Source organism: Microcaecilia unicolor, chromosome 5, assembly GCF_901765095.1.
Source record: "Microcaecilia unicolor chromosome 5, aMicUni1.1, whole genome shotgun sequence".
In the NCBI taxonomy this organism is placed as follows: Eukaryota; Metazoa; Chordata; class Amphibia; order Gymnophiona; family Siphonopidae; genus Microcaecilia; species Microcaecilia unicolor.
In genome coordinates, this window is record NC_044035.1 from 205,458,748 (window position 1) to 205,484,847 (window position 26,100).

The window sequence follows — 26,100 nt, forward strand, 5'->3', positions numbered from 1 at the left end:
TGGAAGTGTGGTATGGGGTCCACAGATCCAGAGACACAAGGTAAACAGACAACAATCGCTTCCTTCCGTCGCTGGCCAGTTGAACTCGCGTTAACTGGAACCGCAGCTATAAGAAGTCCACACTCATTTAATCATTCATGCATCACACACATACTGTACAAAAAATCCCACCCAACAATTTCAGATTTCTCAGATACAGGTAAGCTCTGGTGGTTTCCCTGCTAGAGCTTCACCTTAAAGACGACCCAATCTTCATGATCTGTGTCCACAAGGTTACAAAATAACTCACTTAACCAAAGATAAGAAGAAAGTTGGTGAAGTCACCATCATATACAAATCCTTCTTTCACATAGATGTATTTGTATAATTTTCATCCCGTTCACTAGAAATGGTAGCCTGCAGAATATCAGATGAAACATTACAGGGCCAGCTTAGTAGTATACTATTTTATTGTCCTTGAAGCTGGAATGACGTTCAAGCTGATTTCATTGATTTTATATCAATGTTTTTACAAATTTTCCCAATGTGATTCTACTAGGGGATATTAATTTACATCTAGAAAATACTCTGGATCACAAAACTGTAGAACTAACAAATTTCTTAAAACTATGGGACTTCTACTTTTCATATAAAAGATCATCTTTTAGATCTATTAGCATCTAGATTTATAATAAATAACGATTTCAAAGTTAAAAACCACATATGGGTGAAGGTAGTATGGTCGGATCACAGCAAGCTCGCTTTTACTGTCAACTGGAAAGAAACTGGAAAATATAGGCCCCAGGTATAGAAGGAAACGTTTCAGACCAGAGGAAAATAAGACCTCCAATTATTTTGGTCTTCATTGCTAAATCATCACAACTCACACCCAATCATATAAATTTTATGACTGAATGGGATGAGATAAGCAAGCTAAGCCTAGATAATATAGCTCCTATAAAAATAAAAAAAACAGACCAAATAAGAAAATCCGACCATGATACAATCAGGAAGTCAATACAATGAAAAAAAAAACTATGAAGAAAACTGGAAAGAAAATGGTCAAAACATAAATCAGAATAAAAAAAAAAAACACTTATGGAAAATGGCATTAAAGGACTACAAACGCATGTTAGCAAGAGCCAAAATGGAATACTATAGCAAATATTTAGGGGAAGAAAACATTGATGTAAAGGAATTATTTGGACTCATGACCATTTTATTTAACACCCAAAACATAACTGTCCTTGAATATTTCACCTTTGGCAAATGAATTGGCAAATTACTTTGAACATAAGGTCTCAAAAATCAGAAAAGACCTTATAGACCTGACCATACCCATAGATGATTTCGTAGGCGAGATAGAGAAACCAGATTTTATTTTTATTTTATTTATTGCATTTGTATCCCACATTTTCCCACCTATTTGCGGGCTCAGTGTGGCTTACAATACATTGTGAATGATGGAAGTACAGTTTGTTACATTAAGATTATGGGTTACATTATGAGGAGTTATAGGAAGCAAATTCTGTAAAATCATTTTTGGGGCATAGATAATGTAGGATGTAACATTGGGGGAATGATCGGGTGTACGGATCATAGCAAGATAACGTTGTGTATAACAATTTATCTGTAGGTTGAATTGTGAATGTGGGTAGAATACGGGGGAAGAGAATTCATGAGGGACTGTATTGATGCATATCTATTAGTGTGCATGGATTTCATATGTTTTGATCCTTGCAGTAAGTTTTTTTCGAAGAGATAGATCTTCAGTCGTTTGCGGAAGTCGATTAATTCGTGAATCATTCTCAAGTTACGTGGTAATGTATTCCAGAGTTGCGTGCTCATGTAGGAGAAGGTTGATGCATGTAGTACTTTGTACTTTATGCCTTTGCACTTAGGAAAGTGGAGGTTGAGAAAGGTTCGAGATGATCTTTTGGCGTTTCTAGGTGGCAAGTCTATTAAATAAGACATGTATTCAGGGGCTTCACCGTGAATGATTTTGTGAACCAGCGTGCATACTTTAAAGGTGATACGGTCTCTGAGCGGGAGCCAGTGTAGCTTCTCACGTAGGGGTGTTGCACTTTCGTATTTTGGTTTTCCGAAGATGAGTCTGGCTGCTGTATTCTGGGCTGTCTGAAGTTTTCTCAGTATTTGTTCTTTGCAACCTGCGTATATTGAGTTGCAGTAATCCAGATGACTGAGTACAAGTGATTGCACTAGGTTGCGGAAGACAGATCTTGGAAAGTATTGTTTTATTTTTTTCAGTTTCCACATGGAGTAGAACATCTTTTTTGTTGTGTTGTTCGCGTGAGTTTCAAGTGTTAGGTGGCGGTCGATTGTTACTCCGAGGATTTTTTTAGATTATCTGATATTGGTAGATTTAGTTTAGGTGTGTTGATAGCGGTGAATTTGGTCGTGTTGTATTGGGAGGTTAGTATGAGGCATTGGGTTTTTTCTGCGTTCAGTTTCAGTCGGAATGCATCTGCCCAGGTATGCATGATGTGTAGACTTTGGTTGATTTCGTTGGAGATTTCATTGATGTTTTGTTTAAAAGGGATATATATCGTTACATCATCAGCATATGTAAGGGTTAAGGTTGTGATTTGATAGAAGTGTTGCTAGTGGAGTCATCAGTAGGTTGAAAATTGTTGGTGAAAGGGGGGATCCTTGCGGTACTCCGCACTCAGGTGTCCATGCGGCAGACGTGGTTGAGTTTGAAGTGACTTGGTATGAGCGTAAAGTTAAGAACCCCTTGAACCAATTTAGGACATTGCCTCCGATGCCAAAATATTCAAGTATGTGTAATAGGATTCTGTGGTCGACCATATCAAAGGCACTTGACATGTCAAATTGTGGGAGGAGTATATTGGTGCCAGTTGCGATCATTTGCTTGAATTTGGTCAGTAGGGTGGTTAGTACTGTTTCTGTGCTATGATTTGACCGGAATCCTGATTGGGCGTTGTGTAGTATTGAGAACTTGTCAAGATAATTTGTGAGTTTGGTTACCATTCCTTCTGTTATTTTGGTTTAGTGGTATAGATGCAACTGGTCTGTAGTTGGTTATTTCGCTTGCGTTTTTCTTTGTATCTTTGGGTATTGGGGTGAGTAAAATGTTTCCTTTTTCCTTTGGGAAAAGTCCGTTTTGTAGCATGAAATTCAAGTGGTTCGTTAGGTCTGTTATGAATTGTTGAGGAGCTGATTTCATGAGGTTGCTTGGGCAAACATCCAGTTTGCATTGGGATTTGGCGAATCTTTTGAGAGTTTTAATGATTAGGTCTTCTGACAGTAATTTGAATTCGGTCCAAATTCTGTCTGCTGGGTATATTCCGTCTTCTGGGTCTAGGCAATTTAGGAGTGTGGCATATTCAATAGGGCTGGTGGGTATTTTGAGTCGTAGTTGTATAATTTTCTCCTTGAAGTATTTCGCGAGGTCGTCGACCCCTGGTGTGTCTTTGCTATTGTTTGTGACTGGTGTGGTGTCTAGCAGTTTATTTACAAGGTAAAAGAGTTTGTGTGTGTCTTTGTAGTTTGGTCCTATCAGTGTTTTATAGTGTAGTCTTTTAGTCTGTTTTATGGTGTATTTGTATTTCCTCCGGAGTGATTTCCAGGTATTCAGTGTGTTTTCATCTTTCTTTTTATTCCATGCGCGTTCTAGTTTTCTGACTTGTGTTTTGAGTTCTTTCAGCTCTTCGGTGAACCATGGATTTGATTTTTTCCTGTGTGAAGTTCTGGTTTGGAATGGAGCGATTGTGTCTAATGTTGTCTTACATATGTTGTCCCATTCTTGGAGGAATTGTATGGTGTCTGTATTAGTAGGCCATTCATTTTGGTAGACCTGTTGCCAGAATGTTGTGGGTTCAGTTTTTCCTCTCGTGATGTATGTTGTTCGTTCATGTTTGTTGGATGCATTTTTGTGAATTTTTCGCCAGAGGAGGGAGACGTGCTTTATGATGGTCTGTCCATGGTGTGGGTGTCCATCTTGTGTCTGTAAGTAGGAGAGTTGAGTCTGAGTCGAATTTGTGTGTAATGATGTCTAGTGTGTGTCCCTTTTCGTGTGTTGGTTGAGTATTAGTTGCTTGTAAATCCCAGAGCTTTAGGATTTCTTTGCATTCTTGTGTGCCTGTTGAGGTATCGTCTTCGAGGTGAAGGTTGATATCTCCTATTATGAGGATGTTTGAGGCAGCGACACATGTATTCGAGATGAAGTCCATGAGTTGCGTTTGGGATTTTTTCCATTTTCCTGGTGGTCTGTAGAATAAGATTGCGTCGAGGTATCCTTGTAGGTTTGGATGAGTGATTCTTCTTGAGGCGATTTCGAGTTGTGGTGATATGAATTAGCCTGTGGTTCTGATGGTGAACTCAGATTTGTAAATTGTGGCTATTCCACCTCCTCTTTTTCCCTTTCTTGTCCAGTGGGAAATTTTGTATTCTGGTGGGCATATCTCTTTGATGGCGGGGTCAGTTGGGCCGTGGAGCCATGTTTCCGTGATGAATAAAATGTCTAATTTCTCTATGGTGATCCAGTCAATTATGTCTACAGAGTTGCTTACTGCTGATCTTGCGTTGATGTATCCTATCCTTTGATGTATCCAGATGATCCAATTAAAGCAAATAGAATTTGGCATTCTTTCAAGCTACCATCAACTTCTGTTGCCAAAACACTATTGCTAAAATATGCTTGGGTAAATTGCCAATTAGATAGATGTCTTAACTATATAATGAAACTATCTGCAGACTGGATTATTAACTGCCTCACTCAGCACCTAAAATTCATATTCTCCAATGGCTATTTTCCAACTAGCAAAGCTAATATCATACTTACACCTATTTCTAACAACCCCATGGCAAAAAGAAATGAGGTCACAAACTATAGACCAGTTGCTGCAATTTTTTTTTACTTACAAAAACAATGTAGCTCAACAATTAATGGAATACTTAACTCATTACTCTATCTTGCACAAATCACAATCGGGTTTCAGACCACAATACAGTACAGAAACAGTATTAGCAACATTGACAACAAAATTCAAAACATAATTAGTAAAGGACAGAAAATGTTATTACAATTTGACATGTCCAAATTTGTTTTTACAATTTAACATGTCCATTTTGATATGGTAGACCATACCATATTAAGACTATTAGATAATATGGGAAGTAATGGTAAGGTTTTTGAATGGTTTGAGGGATTCTTAAAATGTAGATTATATGAGATATAAAAGAATGGTAACATATCTACTCCATAGACATCGGAATGCGGGGTGCCACAGGGATCTCCTGTCTCCCCAGTCCTGTTCAATGCCATGCTAGCGCCATTAGGAAAGAAATTAACATGGATTTCAACCCTTTCAACTATGCAGATGACATTAGTATATATATTCCTTTCACTAATGATATTTCTGAAGTACTAAATGTAATAAGGGCAAGCCTAGATCTACTAGAAAGATGGGACATGACCTTCAATCTCAAATTGAATAGAGAAAAAACTAAATTATTTGTGTTATCAAGCCCACATTGTCACACCACATATTCTACTTTCACAGTAAATCAAATTGTTTATCCAATAGATATACAATTAAAATCTTAGGAATAGTCTTACACAAACATCTCTCCTATGAAAATGAAGCCCATGCTGTACTTGCAAAGATATTCAAAACAATGTGAAAATCTAAAAAGAGTCAAAATGTACTTTCATAAGAACTCATTCAGATTACTTGTTCAAACATTGACTCTTTCACAATTGGATAATTGTAATTCAGTTTATGCAGGAATTAAAGAATCTATAATTAAGATGCTTCAAATTGCACAAAATACAGCAGCACGCTTAATCCATGGAGTACCAAAGTTTAAACATCTTATTTACTTATTACCCTATATTGGTTACCGATCAGAGCACGAATTATGTTTAAAACGTGTACATTAATTTTCAGGATTCTGTTTGGTATGGCATCGGACTGTATAATGGACCTAGTTGTACTGTAGGCTAGAATTGCAAAACCAACATCAATATCTACTTTTGCATCTACCTAGCTGTAAAAATATATCTTACAAGCCTGTTTATTCTGCTGGATTTGATTACCAAGGTTCTAAATGGTGGAATCGCATTCCAAAAGAAATCAGAAGTATTATATTCTGAAAAACTTTGAATGCTTATCTGTTCAAAAAATGTTTCTCTAACTATTTTTAAATAGAAAATCTCAGTTTATTACATGTAAGCTGTTATAACTCTGTTTCACTGTAAGCCACATTGAACTCAAATTTGTTTTTGGATAATGTGGGCTATAAGAACAAATAAATAAATAAAATAAAATTACTGCTGGTCTCACCAATTCTCGCAACATGAAAGGAAACTGAGCTGATACTGATACTTAAGAGAAGGAACAACGAACCTCTGAGGAGTACTCCCTCTATTTCCAACAGGGGAGGACACCACCGGTGGAGCCCCCTCAATGGTCATTTCTACCTTCAAGCTATCCAGCCGTGGGTGCATGCCACTGCCATTGGCAGTATCGCTTCTGGGTTGCATGGGAGTGAATCAAAGCAAGGGGCTGAATGACGTCACTTCTAAACTTTGAGCCTCTGGACTCACCCATAGCCTTTGAAACTGCTCTTGAGGGTCTGAGTCCACAATTTTCAAGCATCAACTGGACTATCTGGCGTAAGGGTTCAGACACTGAGGGTTACTTCCTGATTTTCTCTTTCCTTTTCTACTACTACTTAACATTTCTAGAGCGCTACTAGGGTTACGCAGCGCTGTACAGATTAACAAAAAGGAGCTTCCCTATCATCAAGCCGATCAATCCATAGACTGGTGGGTTATGTCCATCTACCAGCAGGTGGAGATAGAGAGCAATCTTTTGCCTCCCTATATGTGGTCATGTGCTGCCGGAAATTCCCCAGTATGTTCTCTATCTCAGCAGGTGTGTGGTCACACAGCAGCAGCTCTGGCTAGGTCTCCAAGCCTAATTGTTTAGGTTTTGTTGAGTACCTGGGGTTGAGGGCTCTTCGTCAGCAAGTGCAAACCTGGTGGTGCTAGGTCCCTCCTTTTCTCCCCCCTCCCGCTGGCTCCGTTAAACAAAACAAAAAAAAATTTAAAACGTTCAAAAAGGACGTCCATTTGTAGCTGCGCACTGGAACAAGTCGTCGCTGCTCGGAGCAAGAAGCAGGTAATTTTTACTTTTTACTAGCGGGCAGGGGGTTCCCCGAACAGTCTCCACGTGGCTATGGCTTCGGATGGCAAGGGCGCGAAAACACACTCCCCGGAACACGTTCGAGCGCCTAGCGGGGAAGCGGGGGGATCGAAGGTAGAGTCGCCCTTTTTGGGCATCCTTTCGGAGCCGGGAGAGTTCACCGATTTTTCCTCCGGCGCGGCGACCTTTCCCGCTTTAGGCGCCCATCCCCCGCTGGCCGCTCTCCCAGTCATGACCAGCCACACGGCTCGGTCGGCTTCTTCTTGGGCCGCCATCGAGATGGGAGACGTTAACAGCTTGGTCACCCTTGAATCGGGCGACAGTAAGAAGTCGGCGATATTAAAACGCCCTTCTTCCCACGCGGCTCCTAATTGGAGTGTCGTGCCATTTTGGACGCGCAGCACGCTTCTCCCCCGCTACTGGGAGCGCAGATGGAGGGCGCCTCTAGGGCCGCGACACAGGCTGCAGAAATGCACAGACTGGGGGGGGGGGTTTCTCCCCTGAGTTCATTTTGCTGCTGCATCAGGCCTTTTTTATGCAGAACACTGCCCCTGCCCACCTCTCTGATCTGGGTGATGAAGCCTCTATGCTTAAGCGCCCTCGGGTGGATCTTCCACCCTCGGGGGACTCGGTCTCCTCTGAGTTCTCCCAGAGATCCTTAGCAGAATCTATGGAAGAGACGGATCCTTGCTCGGATGGAGCGGACAACCCCTCTGCAGCGCGGCTTTTTCGCTGAGGATTTGCCCAACCTGCTTGTGCAGGCCATGAGCATTTTGAGGATTGCCTCTCCGGAGGAAGGCTCTCTCTCAGCCTCTACTGGCTCCACCATTATGCTGGGAACGAAGCACCCGCCTAGAACCTTCCACGTTCATGAAGCCATGCAGACCCTAATTTCAGTGCAATGGGATGCCCCTGAGGCGAGCATGAAAGTAGCCAGGGCTATGTCCTGTCTGTACCCCTTACCTGAGGGGGAATGGGAAGCCTTTGTCTGGCCCACGGTAGATTCCTTAATCACTGCCTTGACTAAGAAAATGGCGCTGCCGGTGGAAGGTGGCACTGCCCTGAAGGACGCCCAGGACAGGAGAATGGAGGCGGCCTTAAAGTCGTCCTTCGAGGCGGCCGCTCTGAGTTTGCAAGCCTCGGTTTGCGGCTCCTACGTGGCTAGGGCGTGTCTGACTGTTTTGCAGCGGGCTTCCCCCTCGGACCCTTCCTGGAGGGCGGAATGGCCGACCCTGGAGTCGGGTTTGGCCTACTTGGCAGACTTGCTGTATGATGTTTTGAGAGCCTCGGCCAAGGGTATGGCTCAGACAGTCTCTGCGTGGCGGTGGCTCTGGCTTAAGCACTGGTCTGCTGACCATGCCTCTAAATCTCGCCTAGCCAAGCTGCCTTTTAAAGGCAAGCTGCTCTTTGGGGACGAGCTGGACAAGATCGTGACGGAGCTGGGCACGTCCAAGGGCAAGAGGCTGCCGGAGGTCAGGACTCGGGCCGGCAGTGCCCGTCCTGGTTCCTCTAAGGGCCGATTCCAGTGTAATAAATGAAACTGTATATTTCTAAGTGAAAAGTTCCTTTTCTTACATAGTAAGAGGACAGATAAGAGAAAAATACCTATAATAAGTTTCTTTAAACTTTTAATTTAAATCTTTTTTATGAAAAAAATCCATATTTAATACATTTTTTTGGTGTTTGATTCATGTCCTCCCCCCCCCCCCCCCCCCCATGGATACAGAGTAGGAAAAAAAAAAACCTTATCAGATCATGAGTAATGCCACACTGAGAATTGACCAAGGGTTCATCGAGCCCAGCATCCTGTCCACGACAACGGCCAATCCAGGCCAAGGGCACCTGGCAAGCTTCCCAAACGTACAAACATTCTATACATGTTTTTCCTGGAATTGTGGATTTTTCCCAAGTCCATTTAGTAGCGGTTTATGGACTTGTCCTTTAGGAAACCGTCTAACCCCTTTTTAAACTCTGCCAAGCTAACCGCCTTCACCACGTTCTCCGGCAACGAATTCCAGAGTTTAATTACGCGTTGGGTGAAGAAAAACTTTCTCCGATTTGTTTTAAATTTACTACACTGTAGTTTCATCGCATGCCCCCTAGTCCTAGTATTTTTGGAAAGCGTGAACAGACGCTTCACATCCACCTGTTCCACTCCACTCATAATTTTATATACCTCTATCATGTGGGAGGTCATGTGATGCGCTGAGAGAGCGTGAGTTCTCTGCTCTCCAAGGCCTAACGCCCAAAACCATCAAAAATCTACACTAAACTCTCGGAGCCAGCCGGTAAATCCTTAAATCGGCGAAGATAATCCACCGATGGACAAATTCATCGCACCATCGAATAAAACAATGCCCGCTAGAAGCGCGAAAAAAGATAAGGAGACACAGCGTGCAGCGGAACAGCAGATACCACGAGGTGGGTTTGTTTTCACCGAGGAACAGATATCACAAATCACCACAGCAGTGACAAAAGCGCTGGAACTGCGATTCGAAAGCCTATCAGTGCAGATAGGAAACTTTGAATCCAGGCTAGCAGAAACCACGAAGCGGGCTGGCGAGCTAGAACAGCGGGTTTCGCAGCTTGAAGACACGCGGCCCCCGATGCAACAGACAGTAAAACAACTTCAGGACACCGTTCAAGCGCTGAATGAAAAGGTCGACGATCTTGAAAATAGATCGAGACGCAGCAACTTGCGCCTAATTGGCATACCGGAGTTGATCAGCGATACTGTGTTGGTCTCTGTGGTGGAGAAATGGTTGGCGTCGGAATTCGCCCTGTCCGATCATGCAGGCGGCCTGTGCCTGGAGAGAGTACACAGAGTGGGCAGAAAGTAAGATGGCCGCTAGGCCCCGCGTGCAGTCATCTTGAAAGTACACAATTATATACACAAACTACAGATTTTGAGGGGCTACAGATTAAAGCGAGAGGACACCAAATATGAGGGTCACCTCATATGAATTTTTCAAGATTACTCGGTGTGCCTCCAAAAGCGCCAGAGGAAGTTCACGCCACTGTGCCGCCGACTACAAGAGCTACAGATAAGATTCATGTTTATTTATCCAGCGGTGCTGCGAATACGACATGAAGGCAGATGGAGATCATTTAATACTGATCAGGCTGCAAAAGATTATATCACTGAACTGGAACACTCTCTGACTGATAAGACGACGCAGGAAGAGGGAGAGTGAGAACCGCGAGGAGGGCTGACAATGGCTGCCGAGGCACACACAGTAAGTGAGACAGTACATAACATCACACCTTTGCAAGGGCGGGAGGCTTCGTGCATGGTAGGGACTCCCAATTTCAATAATTAAGGGTAGATGAATAGGGAAAGGATGCCAGGGGTTAGATTGGGGGGGGGGGGGGGGGGGGGGTTAGATCATTAGGTAGTAGCAGTTTGGGAATGTTAGAGAGGGGGGCAGCACAAGACAATAGTATCAGCCAGAACACACTTCATTGGGTCATCATAGTGCACCATATAACGGTATTTGGTACTGGGGAGAGAAACACGGACAAAAGATGCGTAACGGGAGGGGAGGATCTCCGGGGCAAGGCTGGGTACTCGGGAGAGATGGAACACCTGACACTGTTACCAACTCGGCAGAGCATTAGTCAACATGTCGGCTGGTAGGGTGCGCCTGGTCTCCTGGAACATGGGAGGCATCTCTTCCCCAATCAAGAGATCTAAAATATTAACTGCACTTAATCGCCACAAAGTAGGCATAGCTTGTTTACAGGAGACCAGGCTTTCCCAGGAAGAACATGACAGACTGAGGCGCCACTGGGTAGGGGAGGTATTTTGCTCCCCAGCAATGGGCCGGAAGGGCGGTGTGGCCATCTTAATACATAAAGCGCTCATGTGCACAGCAAAAATGCAATTCAAAGATGGAGAAGGGAGACTGGTGGGGATCAAGCTTAATTTACAAGGGAAGGAGATTTTGCTGGCATCGGTATATGGCCCCAATACATCAGCACAGAAGTTCTATGCCCACTTGTTAGCACGATACCAGAGCCAACAGACGCTGCTCCTAATATTGGCAGGCGATATGAATCTGGTAATGGACTCAGACTTAGATAGATCTAACCCACCGATGCAGAGGCCTACACCCTCTCCCTCCATCCTCGAGACCTTTTGTCAGGAAATGGGCTTGGTAGACCCATGGAGAATCTTACACGGGGAAGAGAGAGATTATACCCACACCTCCAGAGCACATCACACACAGTCTAGAATAGACTACATTTTGGCCACCCAAGATCTCTTCTCAAAATTATAACCGCTACGATTGGCCCGGAGGAGATTTCGGACCACTCCCCTATTTGGGTAGATATAGAGTCGGGAGCGTTCTTCCAGGGGCTGCCAGGGTGGAGATTCCCAGCCTACTTGTTCTCTTCTAGCGATTTCCATACCTATTTGCAAAAGAAATGGGAGGCATTTAAAACACACAACCTCGCACACATCGAAGATGCTGTTTTGTTCTGGTCCATGGCCAAAGCAGTACTCAGAGGCGAGATAATAGCTTATGTCAGCAGGTGGAACAGGCGAATAACGCAAGGCGTAGTAGACCTGGAAAAGAAATTGAGAGGGATCAGGCGGAAATACACCAGAGAAGCAACCCAGTCAAATTATGAACTCCTCATGTCCACCAAAGCAGCCTTGAATAGCTTGCTGCATGAAAGGACAATGAAATCCCTGTTGTTCAGAAAATATCAGCTGTATAAATTTGGAGATAGAGCAGGCGGGATGATGGCCAGGATGATGAAAGGTGCCCGTAAGTCTCATTTTATTGCAGCCATAAGGAGGCCTGGGGGCGGGATCACAAACAATCTACCGGAGATAGCACAGACCTTTCACAGCCACTTCACCGCATTATATGGGGGGCAATCAGAGGATCCAGACGTGCGCACACGTATATAGGCCTATCTACAAGAGAAGGGATTGGAGAAACCCTTAACAGCCCACCTAGATTCTCTTAATAACCTGATAACAACAAAAGAGTTACAGACAGCCATCGGGTCTTTGAAATTGCATTCCGCTCCAGGACCCGATGGCCTGTCGGGAGAATTTTACAAGATGCTGAAATTACATATACTAGGCCCACTAACAGAATACCTTAACTCAGCGGTAGAAACGGGTCACTTTCCTCCACATGAGAATATAGCTTCAATAAGCCTGATCCCCAAAAAAGATAGAGATCCACTGGAACCCAGCTCTTACAGACCAATTTCTCTTATTAATGTAGAGATAAAACTATTGGCCCGCATCCTAGCAAATAGGTTGGCGCCTCTGATGCCGCAACTAGTGCAAGAGGAACAAGCCGGTTTTGTTCGGGGCCGACAGTCCTCAATGTCTGGAAATTACTTTTGGCAATGTAGTCGGGCGAACACAGGGAGGCACACGGGCTGCTCGTAAGCTTAGACAAAGAGCGAGCTTTTGATCAAGTGGAGTGGCCTTTCATGTTCGAAGCCCTGAAAGACAGAGGTTTGACGGGGTGGTTTTTCCACGCAGTAGAAACGCTGTACACGCGTCCACGGGCAAGACTCCGAGTAAATGGGGTCCTCACAGAAGGTTTTGACATTGGACGAGGCAAGAGGCAGGGCTGCCCCTTGTCCCTGCTGCTCTTTTTGTTGACCCTAGAGCCCCTGCTAGTGGAGATCAGAGCGTGCAAAAACATAAAGGGTATTCAAGTATGCGAGAGAGAGATAAAAGTACTCGCATATGCGGATGACGTGCTAATGTTGTTGAGCGACCCACAGGTCTCCTTGCTTTCTTTCCTTTCCGTCATAGACAGATATGGGAAACTCTCCGGCTATAAACTTAATAAAACGAAATCTCTGGCCCTACCACTCAGTGACATGGTAAGACAGGCATGGAGGGGTCCGTTCCCCCTACGGTGGGGAAAACATCAGATAAAGTACCTGGGAGTCACTATACCGGTTGACATGGGAACGCTATATGAGACTAATGTTCTCCCGCTTTTGGTCAAAACCAGGAAACTGCTGCAACTGTGGAGCATGTGCCCTCTCTCTCTCTCGGGTCGTGTGGCCCTTTTTAATATGATGATTGCCTCTAAGTGGCTTTACACGTTTCAGATGCTGCCCTTACACTTGAGGCGGAGGGAGGAACAGGCACTCAATCATCTCATGCAGCAGTTTCTGTGGGGTGGGAAGAGGCCCAGACTCCCAGTACAGGTAATACAGAAACCAAAATCACATGGGGGGATGGGCCTCCTAAACATAAGATACTTAACGATAGCGTGATCCATGAGGCACATACGAGACTGGCTAACCGGAAAACAAGATTTCTCTGTGACCCCCTTAGAGATGGGCCTTACCCCCACTACACACCTGGGCTGGGGGTTACATGCACCGGGACAGAGGCTGGAAGAGGGGTGGGGAACACATCCATTAGTGGCAGCAGCCAGAGCAGCTTGGAAATGGCTTTGCAAGAGGCACTACTTTGACTGGAGAGCGACTCCCATCCTGCCGTTGTTCCGCAACCCAGACTTTCCAGAAGGGACTTCCTCGCTGGCCTTTGCTCGTTTGCGGAGGAGTGGAGTACAATATATTTACCAGCTGGTGTCTGAAGAAGGCAAGACATGGCCATTTGTGGAATTAGAATCAGATTTTAAGCTGACAGAGCGTGACCGGTTTGCCTATTTACAAGTCCATCATTATATCACAGCACTGGGATGGAACAACTTGAGTGAGGATGTTCAAGATACACTAAACATCACATTGACACTAGGAGCACAGAATCCTGTGCCTTTAAAGTATCATCACAGATACCTACAGGATTCGACTGAGGACATAGACTATCGCACCAGGGCATGCTACTGGGCCACAGATTTACAAACGGAGATCACAGAAGAGATACTGTGCAGTTTTATGAACTCCATACACTGAACCACAATTTTCACTCGCTTTTGGGAGATGCAATATAAATTTGCCCTGAGGCTCTATGTTTCACCGGTATGAGCTTTTAAGGCGGGCTTTGGACAATCAGATGCATGCCCGTGGTGTGTGGCAGCTCACGCCTCAATCGGCCACATGCTCTGGTCCTGTCGCTACACCTCCCAACTGTGGACTCACATTCTCAACGAGATCAAGACCTACTGGGGACACTCTATCCAGAGGCAGCCTCTGCTTTTATTTGGAGAATTCAAACACGCCAAGCCCTCCCTTCCAGGCTTCTGCTCATTTCTGCAGAGGGCCATATTGATGGGGAAATGAGTCATCCTGCTACACTGGAGAGAAAACAGAGCCCCACTAGTGGGAGCCTGGAGGACACAAATGATAGAACTGCTGAAGTTGGAGAGGCGTGGAGTCCATGACCTGGCCTCACGGGAGGGACAGACGCTTCAAAAGACGTGGGCGAACTTTTGGGACACTTTACAACCCACAGCTCGCAGTAGAATTCTCAATTAACAGTACCATAATCAAATTAACGATAGACCACTGATCGTTACCTTGTGCTGAGAAGAGGGTTGGGTGGAGGGTTTTTTTTTTTGGGGGGGGGGGGGGGGAAGGGAGAGGGAGAGGGGTAGGGAAGAGAGAATGTTCTGAAGTTTGATTGTTTGCACTGTTTTTTCCCAACAACTAGAGACTTGAACAAGCATGCCAGAGGTGCTATCTTTCGGTACAGGGCCACAAGAGCCAGGGCCCGCAGCAGCACAAGACATAGGCTGGCATGTCTCATACTTTAGGCAACTATTTGTGCAGTCAAGGTCGCTTGGCAGAACAGCTAACAAACGATATCACTCACCAGTATAGATGCAGCGCCCTGAATGTGTGACAACAATGCAACGTGATGTGACTATAGACTCTGGGGGCGAGGAGGTTGGGAGGTGGGCGGAATACAAATGTTCTATTCGCATTTACCACTTGATGTACACCTAGGCTTGTGTTCGAACAAGTCCTAGCTGAGTTATGTTGCCTTTATGTTACTTCATAATAATAATAAAAAAGATTTAAACATACCTCTATCATGTCTCCCCTCAACTGTCTCTTCTCCAAGTTGAAAAGCTTAAAATCGAGCGTGATTTTCATCCATTGCAATGGTGCTTGCTTTCGGCCCAATCAACAAACTGACATCCTTAGTTTAATTGTGTACTCTGAGTTTGATAGGTGGCGATGTAATGCAGTGACTAGGATTTTCTCCCCTTTTTAGTTGCTATGAATGCAGCCTCCACAGTGCTCCAAGTTTCCTAATAGGTAGAGAACCAGGAGTTAGAAATGGTGGTCGAGTACAAGTCAGTCATTACTGAGATCTTCAACCTTGGACCATGTTGGTTAGATTTTTCTTAAAGCTTCATTCCTTAGCCTCAGCAGCAGATAAATCCAGGTGCGTTGTATTCGCCTACCAGCAGGTGGAGATAGAGAACACTGAAGAGATAGCAGTGACCATGGACGGCCAGCTCCCTATCACCTCAGTATATCTCTATCTCCAGCAGGTTGTGGACGGATTCCTCCCAGCTCCTGGATTCTTTTTGAGGAGGCTCCTGGGCTAGTCTGCCAGTTGGGGGCATTTTGCTGAACAGTTCCCACCTTAGGGACATATTTGTTTGATAGGTCCCTGTCCTACCCCGCCTCCTCTGCTCTCTTAGCTCCCTGTGCTGCAAAAAAACAAAAAAAAAAACAGACAGACAGACCTCTCTCCTCACATCTCTGCAGCTTTCAGCTGGCTAAACAAAAAAAAATAAGAAGAAGGCAGACATGCTCGTCAGATTTTCTGAGCAGCTGCCCCCCGTTTTCTATTTCTGTTGATGGCTCCCTCATTCTCCCTGTCTCCTCAGCTCGAAACCTTGGGGTCATCTTTGACTCTTCTCTCTCCTTCTCTGCTCATATCCAGCAGATTGCCATGACCTATCGTTTCTTTCTTTACAACATCCGTAAAATCCGCCCCTTTCTTTCCGAGCACTCTACCAAAATCCTCATCCACACCCTTGTCACCTCTCGTTTAGACTACTGCAATCTGCTTCTTGCTGGCCTCCCACTTAGTCACCTCTCCCCTCTCCAGTCGGTTCAAAACTCTGCTGCCCGTCTCATCTTCCGCCAGGGTCGCTTTACTCATACTACCCCTCTCCTCAAGACCCTTCACTGGCTCCCTATCCGTTTTCGCATCCTGTTCAAACTTCTTCTACTAACCTATAAATGTACTCACTCTGCTGCTCCCCAGTATCTCTCCACACTCGTCCTTCCCTACACCCCTTCCCGTGCACTCCGCTCCATGGATAAATCCTTCTTATCTGTTCCCTTCTCCACTACTGCCAACTCCAGACCGCGCCTTCTGTCTCGCTGCACCCTACGCCTGGAATAAACTTCCTGAGCCCCTACGTCTTGCCCCATCCTTGGCCACCTTTAAATCTAGACTGAAAGCCCACCTCTTTAACATTGCTTTTGACTCGTAACCACTTGTAACAACTCGCCTCCACCTACCCTCCTCTCTTCCTTCCCGTTCACATTAATTGATTTGATTTGCTTACTTTATTTATTTTTTGTCTATTAGATTGTAAGCTCTTTGAGCATGGACTGTGTTTCTTCTATGTTTGTGCAGCGCTGCGTATGCCTTGTAGCGCTATAGAAATGCTAAATAGTAGTAGGGAGCTGGAGTCCTGATAAACTCCTTCGGAGAGCCGCCGCTGCCACTTGAAGCAGTTTTCTGCCTCGGTGAGTGCTTAGCTGTTTGATGCCGTTTCACTTAGGCTCGGGGGGGGGAGGGGAGCGGACCGTGTTATGGTGGCGGAGGGTGTTAAGCGGTGCTCCCTCTACGGCTCTCGCCGTTCCGCTGCTGGTGCTTGTTTAGCTAGGTGCGCCGAGGTCGTCGCTGACTCGGAGGGGCCCGGAGAGACTGGGGGATTCTTCCCGTACGTCTGTGTCAGCGGTGCACGTCTGTTTTCCCGCGTCGGAGGCGGTTGTGGAGCCAGCGCCATTCCCGCCTCTCCGGTTCGGCTGCCTCGGGTTCTTGCACGTCAGGAGCACTTTCTGAAGTGCTTTCTAAAGTTTCTTATGCTGTCCCTTCGGTTTTCGATTTTTTTTCCAGAATTTGTTCTTTTATTGCATCAGGCTTATTTAAGAAAGGGTCTCCAGTGCCCCCTCCCCCTCCTCTTCCTTAAGATCCTTTGCTGGAAGGCAAAGAGGCTTCTCTGTCTCAGTGAGATTTGGGCTCTCTCTTGCTTCTTGAGGATCCTGTGGCTAAACGTAGGAGGTTAACTTCTTTTCCTGAGGAAGGGTCCTTGGGACCCCATTCTCCTCCTCCTTCCATTTTGACAGACTCTGGTGAGTCTGGCCGTCCTTCTAGGCTGGAGGACTTGAAATAGTCTGAATTTCTCCTTGCTGAACAGGATAATCCGACGACTGTAAGGGTTTTTCATCGTGATGAGTTGCCTGTTCTGATCTCGCAGGCCTTGGGAGCTGTGAATATTTCAGATCCAGAGGTTCAGGCGTCAACCTCAGTTAATTTAAAAATGACAAGCACTCGGAGACCTTCTAAAGCTTTCCTCTGCATGATTCCATTCAGAGCTGATTTCCGCTCAGTGGTCTTACCCTGAGATCGGATTCAAAGTGGCTAGGGCAATGGCCCGACTTATCCGCTAAAGTGGACACTTTGGTTACTGCAGTCACCAAGAAAACCACTCTTTCAGTGGAAAGTGGGGTTGTGCTTAAAGACGTTCAGGATAGACTTCTAGAAGCTTCCCTTAAACATTCCTTTGAGGTGGCGGCCTTGGCCTTACAGTCCTCTATTTGCAGCTCTTATGCTGCTAGGGCTTGTGTGTCTTGGTTCCAGCAGGGTATAGAACAGGTTCCAGATCCTACTTCTCCCCCATCTGCCGGTCCTCCTATGGAGTCGGCTCTTGCTTATTTGGCAGACGCCCTTTATGACCTGGTCAGGGCATCTGCTAAACAGATGGCTTTAGCAGTTTTGGCTCGCCGCCTCCTGTGGCTCCGCCACTGGTCGGCAGACATGGCTTCTAACAGCGCCTTGCCAGACTTCCTTTTACGGGAAAACTCCTTTTCGGTGAAAATTTGAAATAATTGTGAAGGACTTGGAGATTCAAAGTCCCAGAGGCTTCCAGAAGATAAGCCCAAGTCTAATGTAGAGGTCAGCCTCGTCTAAACCTCGGTTCTGTGATTCCCGCCGCTTTCGACCTAGACGAAGTTTGGCATTTCAATGCTCGAGATTCCAGCAGCAGTCTTCCTTTCGGAATGACATGTGATTGTCGACTGCGGCTACCAGACCTCAAGCCCAAGATCGACCTTCACAATGATGGGGCACAGGTCCTCTTCTTCTGTTCTTCCTATTGGAGGTTGGCTGGCCTATTTTATGAAGAGTGGACCAAGATTACTACAGACCAGTGGGTCTTGGATCTTATCAGAGACGGCTACAGATTAGAATTTGCCTTGCTCGTCGCAGACTTCTTTTTGGAATCTCAATGTGCCACAAAAACCAGAAGAGCGGCAGTAGAAGCCACTTTGGCAGGCGTTGGCTTAGACCTTGGAGAGGTGGTCCTTGTACCACAACCGAGGTATTGCACTGGCCATTATTTCATCTACTTTGTGGTTCCTCGAAAAGAAGGTTCCTTCAGGCCTATTCTCGACCTCAGACATGTGAACGATCATCTCCGAGTTCGCCATTTCCGCATGGAGACAGTTCGGTCGGTGATTGTGTCTGTCCAGCCGGGAGAGTTTCTCACGGCTCTGGATTTAAAAGAGGCATACTTGCATATCCCCATTTGGTCTCCTCATCAGAAGTTTCTTCGGTTTGCTGTGTTAGGCCATCATTTTCAGTTTTGTGTGCTACCCTTTGGCCTGGCTACGGCCCTCGAATCTTTTCCAAGGTTATGGTAGTCGCCGCGGCCTTTCTTCCGAAAAGAAGGGATCAAAGTCCACCCTTATCTGGACGATTGGTGATCAGGCAGACTCGGAGCAAGAGAGTCCAGTCAGCCACCTATCGAGGTTTGCAGTTCCTTCAGTCCCTAGGTTGAGTAATCAATCAGTTCGAGTCACTTGGTTCCCTCCCAGCCTTGGAGTATCTAGGAGTAGTTTTCAACACATCTCAGGGACGTATCTTCTTACCAGAAGCCAGGACCTCAAAACTTTGTTTCTCGGGATTCGCTGTCTTCTTCAGACTCCCTCCCCTCGGGCTTGGGATTATGTTCAAGTTCTCGGGTCAATGACATCCACCCTAGGTTCCGTGGGCGAGGGCTCACATGCGACCCTTCAGCATGCCCTGTTACTTCGATGGTCTCCGGTCTCTCACGATTACCAACGTTGTCTACCTGGCTTCCTTTGCAAGTGACAGCATGACTTGGTGGTTGCGTGCTCCCAATCTTCAGAAGGGAATGCCTTTAGCGTCCCCGCAGTGGCTCCAAGTAGTGACGGATGCCAGTGTCTCGGGTTGGGGGAGCCCATTGTCCTCCACCGGGTAGTGCAGGGGCATGGTTGATGAAGGAAGTAAAGTGGTCCATCAACAGACTGGAGTTGAAAACCATGTCGCTAGCCCTTCAATCCTTTCAGGATATCCTGGATGGTCAGGCAGTTCGAATTCTCTCAGATAGCACGTTGGCGGTAGCTTACATCACGTGGCAGGGAGGCACTCAGAGGAGGGTTCTTGCTATGGAGGCCTCCGCCCTGCTTGATTTGGGCAGAGTCTCATCTCTCTGTCTGTCAGCGGCTCATATTGTAGGCCAGGACAAGTGTTCAAGCAGATTTTCTCAGCCGTCATCTTCTGGATGCAGCGAATGGGAATTGGCAATAGAAGCATTTCTTATTTTGATCTGCCAAAAGTTGGGGCTCGCCTGTAATGGATCTGATGGCAATCAAATCCAATGCAAAAGTTCCCAGTTCTTCAGCAGAAGAAAAGAGGTTGACTCTGCAGGTCTAGACATTCTTACAGCCCTGGCCGGAAGCACGTCTTCTTTACATCTTCCCACTGTGGCCTCTAATTGGACGTCTTCTACGTCGGATCAGATTTTAATCGCGGTCCGGTGGTTTTGGTAGCCCCAGATTGGCCACGTTGTCTGTGGTATGCGAACCTAGTTCATCTTCTGCTGGAGCCATCCGCTCTGGCTGCCAGTTCTTTCTGGACTTCTTCATCAGGGCCCAGTTCTGATGGGAGGATCCCTCCCACTTTGGTCTTATGGCTTGGCTATTGAGTGGGCAATATTGTGGAAGAAGGGTATGCTGACATCAGTCATTGCTACTTTACTTCAAGCCCGGAAACGTTCCACTACTTCAGCTTATGCCAGAGTGTGGCGTACGTTTGGACGCTTGATGTGCAGAGCGGGGTTGGTCTCCCCTTAGAGGCGTCTATTTCTTAAATTTTGACATTTTGCAAGAAGGGTTGCAGAAGGGCTTTGGCTTATAATTCCCTTCAGCTTCAAGTCACAGCTCTTGCCTGTTTCCGTGGTCGGGTATCTGGCTGTTCTCTGGCGGCTCACTCTGATGTGAATTGGTTTTTTGAAAGGAGCTCTTCACCTTAGGCCTCCGATACGACGTCTGTGTTTCTGTCTGGAAGTTGAATCTTGTGGCTAAGTGCATTGCAAGGTCCACCGTTTAAACAGTCACATTTGGCCTCTGATAAGATGTCACTCTGAGACACTGTTTTTGGTGGCTATTACCATCGGCACGATGAATTTCTGAACTGCAGGCGCTATCGTGTAGGGAAACCTTTTCTGTAATTTTCAGACTCTGGCGTTTCTCTGAGGACTGTTCTGTCCTTTTTGCCTAAAGTCATGTCGGCTTTCCATTTGAATCAGCCAGGTTTTCTTCCTTCCAGAGGTCAGATTTTCCGTAGAATTTTTCTCTTCTAAGACTATTGGATGGTCATCGCTCCCTCCTCCGCTATCTTCAGATGACGAATGACTTTCGGTGTTCAGATCATCTTTTTGTCCTGTTGTCAGGCCCTAGACGGGGTTTTCCTGCTTCCAAAGCGACCATTGCTCTGTGACTTAAAGAAGCCATTCTTTCGGCTTACCTTCTGAAAGGTCAGATTCCCCCTGACGACTTGCGTGCCCATTCGACCTCAGGCTCAGAATACTTCTTGGCTGAAATGGGGTTCTTTCTCTGGATGACATTTGTCAGGCGGCTACTTGGGCTTTTCGCCATTCTTTTATTAAGCACTACAGATTTGATGTTTCAGCACGGGAGGATGCGCTTTTTGGGGCGACGGTGCTCGCTCAGGGGCGGTGGCTCTCCTTCTTATTAGGGATTGCTTTGATACATCCCACCAGTTCCAGTTGCTGAGGCCAAGGAAGGTAAAATTAGGTCTTACCTGATCATTTTCTTTTCTTTAGTCGCTGCAGGATGTAAGGAATGGTATGTGATGCTCGGTAAGATAGGCAGCCAGTATAAGTGCCTTATATAGGAAAATTAATATTTGAAACTGTATCCTGAATTAGTATATAGCTAGGTTAGTGTTTGGATCAGAAGGGGCATGATGTCGATTTTCTGCCACAATAAAGAATCCAAATACAGTAATTTTGTACTGAGTGCAGGTTCTTGAGCAAAATGTTAGTGATACCAACATAGACAAATTTGCACTAGTCAAGATATGAGGCAAAGATAAAGTTGATCTGATTTATCGAGAAATGAACAGCTTGAGCAGAATTTGCGACAGGTCCAGAAAAATCTTTGTTCGATGTGTGACACTTGTGACTTGAAAGAGTAATTACTATTTTGATCCACTTTGAAGACACTGACCAGTCAATACTGTTGCACTTCTCCTCAACATAGATATACTCTAGAAACAGAATAACCTGGAATAAATATTGAGGATTAATTTTGCACAAAGACAGCCGGCCTGGTTGAAAAGTGAGGTGAAGGAAACTATTAGGGATAAAAGAAATGCCTTCAGAAAATGAAAGAAGGAATCGTTCTGAAATAACAAGAAGCAGCATAAGGAGTGTCCAAAGCAATGCAAGGCGCATATCAGAAGCAAGAGGGATTACAAAAAAAAGATAAAATTAGAGGCAAAAAAGCATAGTAAAAACAAATTTCGGTATATTAAAAGCAGGAAGCCGCAAAAGAATCGGTTGGGCCGCTGGATGACCGAGGGGTAAAAGGGGCGATCAGGAGAACAAAGACGTAGCGGAGAGATTGAATGAATTCTTTGCTTCGGTCTTCACCGAGGAAGATTTGGGTGGGATACCGGTGTCGGAAATGAATATTTCAAGCGGACGAGTCGGAGAAACTTACTGACTTCACGGTAAACCTGGAGGACGTAATGGGGCAGTTCAGCAAACTGAAGAGTAGCAAATCTCCCTGGACCGGATGGTATTCATCCTAGAGTACTGATAGAACTGAAAAATGAGCTTGCGGAGCTACTGCTATTGATATTGCAAATTATCCTTAAAATCGAGCGTGGTACCGAAGATTGGAGGTGGGCCAATGTAACGCCCATTTTTAAAAAGGTTCCGGAGAGATCCGGGAAATTATAGACCGGTGAGTCCTGACGTCAGTGCCGGGGGAAAATGGTAGAGGCTATTATTAAAACAAAATTACAGAGCACATCTGAGGACATAGATTACTGAGACCGAGTCAGCACGGCTTTTGTGTGGGGAAATCTTGCTGACCAATTTACTTCAATTCTTTGAAGGAGTAAACAAACATGTGGACAAAGGGAGCCAGTTGATATTGTGTATCTGGATTTTCAAAAGGCGTTTGACAAGGTACCTCATGAAAGGTTACAGAGGAAATTGGAGGGTCATGGGATAGGAGGAAAAGTCCTATTGTGGATTAAAAACTGGTTGAAGGATAGGAAACCAGAGGTGGGGTTAAATGGGCAGTATTCACAATGGAGAAGGGTAGTTAGTGGGGTTCCTCAGGGGCTGTGCTAGGACCGCTGCTTTTTATATATTTATAAATGATTTAGAGATGGGAGTAACTAGCGAGGTAATTTAAATTTGCTGATGACACAAAGTTATTCAAAGTCGTTAACTCATGACAGGATTGTGAAAAATTACAGAAGGACCTTACGAGACTGGGAGACTGGGCGTCTAACTGGCAGATGACATTTGATGTGAGCAAGTGCAAGGTGATGCATGTGGGGAAAAAAGAACCCGAATTATAGCTACGGTCATGCAAGGTTCCACGTTAGGAGTTACGGACCAAGAAAGGGATCTGGGTGTCGTTGTCGATAATACACTGAAACCTTCTGCTCAGTGTGCTGCTGCGGCTCGGAAAGCAATAGAATGTTGGGTATTATTAGGAAAGGTATGGAAAACAGATGTGAGGATGTTATTATGCCGTTATATTGCTCCATGGTGCGACTGCACCTTGAGTATTGTGTTCAGTTCTGGTCGCCGCATCTCAAGAAAGATATAGTGGAATTGGAAAAGGTGCAGCGAAGGGCGACTAAAATGATAGCGGGGATGCGATGACTTCCCTATGAAGAAAGACTAAGGAGGCTAGGGCTTTTCAGCTTGGAGAAGAGACGGCTGAGGGGAGAGACATGATAGAGGTATATAAATAATGAGTGAACTGGAACAGGTGGATGTGAAGCGTCTGTTCACGCTTTCCAAAAATACTACAGGGCATGTGATGAAACTACAGTGTAGTAAATTTAAAACAAATCAGAGAAAAGTTTTCTTCACCCAACGCGTAATTAAACTCTGGAATTCGTTGCCGGAGAACGTGTTGAAGGCGGTTAGCTTGGCAGAGTTAAAAAGGGGTTAGACGGTTTTCCTAAAGGACAAGTCCATAAACCGCTACTCAATGGACTTGGGAAAAATCCACAATTCCGGGAATAAACGTGTATAGAATGTTTGTACGTTTGGGAAGCTTGCCAGGTGCCCTTGGCCTGGATTGGCTGCTGTCGTGGACAGGATGCTGGGCTCGATGGACCCATGGTCTTTTCCCAGTGTGGCATTACTTATGTACTTACTTATGTACCTAGAATGGATTCAGTTTTATTTATTATTTTATGTACCGCGCAATTCTTTGGCCAAATGGAATTAAACCTAAAATTTGCGAAATACCATATAGTGTGCTACTGTCACCCAGTATTCACTTTCTTATGGTCTGTGCTAAAGTATGAACATGAAATTACACATTATTGTCAGTATTCAGAAGATAAAACCTTTTTTAATGCATGCTTATGAATCCCTGTAGATTCTCCTTAATGGTTGCACAGAGCCATGATGTGTAATCGGAGCTACTGATTCATTTAGCTATATCACATGATATCTACTATAATAAAAAGCACCTTCAACGTTCTGAAGCTGAACGTGGCACACTTGAAGTGTTCGTAAGGTTCGTCAGTCTGTCCACCATCTCTCTCTGTCCCGCCCTCGCGTCAAACGTGATGACGTCGAGGGCGGAACAGTGAGAGGGAAGGGCACATCACACCAAATGAGGGTGTCGTCGTCCCTCCCTTCCAGTTCCAGGCCCCCTCCCTCCGATTTTTAAAAGTCATCTTCACTTACCAAGTCAGGGTTACGGCGGCCGGCAGCAGCGGTAAAACGCGTGCAGGCTCGGCCCTTCTCTCTCTCAGCTGTGGTCCCGCCCTCATTTCCTGTTTCCACAAGGGCACGACCACACCTCAGAAAAAGAGGGGGCCTGGAACTGGGAGAGAGGAAGGGAGGGACAACGACCCAGGAACTGGGAGGGAGGGAGGGGGCCCCTGAAACTCAGAGGGAACCCTGAAACTCGGAGGGGGGACCATGAAACTCGGAGGGAGGAAGGGGACCGTGGAACTCGGAGGGACGTTGGGGGACGACCCTGGAACTCGGAGGGACGGAGGGGGAGGACGACCCTGGAACTCGGAGGGAGGGGGCCCCTGGAACTGGAAGGGAGGGGGTCCCCTGGCATACACACTCTCTCTCTCTCTCTCTCTCTCTCTCTCTCTCTCTCTCACAAACAGACTCACACCCAGTCTCACTCTCTCTCTGTCACACACACACAGTCGCACATTCACTCTCTCTCTCACACACACATTCTCTCTCTCACACACACACTCTCTCTCTCAAACATACACACTCCGAGAAAAACCTTGCTAGCGCCCGTTTCATTTCTTTGAGAAACTGGCTTTTTTTTTTACTAGTTTGTCTATGAAAAATGTTAAGAAACCCTGCTGTTTTCAGCTTTAATTTCAGCAGCTACAATTATAGTAGTCTGAACAGTTCATCTCAGTATAAATTCTGAATTGAGATCTGTTTTGATGGATGTTTTCTGTTCCTTTTCTTTCCAGGATGGAGAGGTGGAGGGCCATCCTGTTTGGGCACTGATTTACTATTGCCTGCGTTGTGGGGATTTAATCGCGGCTATGCAGGTTGTGAATCGAGTACAGCATCAGCTTGGAGAATTTAAGAACTGGTTCCAGGAATATATTCACAGTGAAGACCGAAGGTACTGTATATACTTTCCTATAAGTTACACCCATGTATAGATTATCTCCTCTTTTCCACTGTAATTTCTATGTCCCTGGGATAATTTGCATATAGATTGTCCTGTCCCTTCTTGCCTGTACCTGCTCATGCCAGTTCCAGCATCTCCCCTTCATCCTAGACCCCCTATAGTCTACTCTTCTCCTGCTGCAGCAGCTGCAAAAATCGCTTCCCCCTCCCTTTTTTCAGCACCAGCTTAGGGCCTTCCTCTGCATTGTTAGTGCTCTGAGTTTAACTATTGCACATAAGATTTGTGCTTTTGGGATCTTCTGCTAGACTTTTTGGGTTTTTCAACAAGTAGCTTTGTGGACTTTTGAATCTTGATGTTTTTGATTTGTGGAGATTTATTTATTTAAACCAATGATTGTATTACATAACCTGCTTTTTGAAAGCAAGTAGCTTGATTTGATAGGAACAATTGAGATCTTTTTCTCCAGAGCTTTTCAAACAATTATAACATCATTTGGCTCCTCGTTGAATAAACTTGTTACTTCAGCAGAAGTTTCTTTGTTGACCGCTTTCGATAACCCCAATATTGATTG

At 45.5% G+C, this 26,100-nt stretch overlaps 1 protein-coding gene across 4 annotated transcripts in view; it reads left to right on the forward strand.

Annotated features, from left to right (window-relative positions):
• Nucleotides 1-26,100, forward strand: part of NUP93 (nucleoporin 93) — a 1,074,191-nt gene that overhangs the window by 579,818 nt on the left and 468,273 nt on the right. For all 4 annotated transcript variants that reach the window (XM_030203719.1, XM_030203720.1, XM_030203721.1 and 1 more), the window contains one exon: nt 25,363-25,520. In XM_030203719.1, the coding sequence (XP_030059579.1) occupies nt 25,363-25,520 (158 nt within the window). The remainder of the gene's footprint in view (nt 1-25,362; nt 25,521-26,100) is intronic.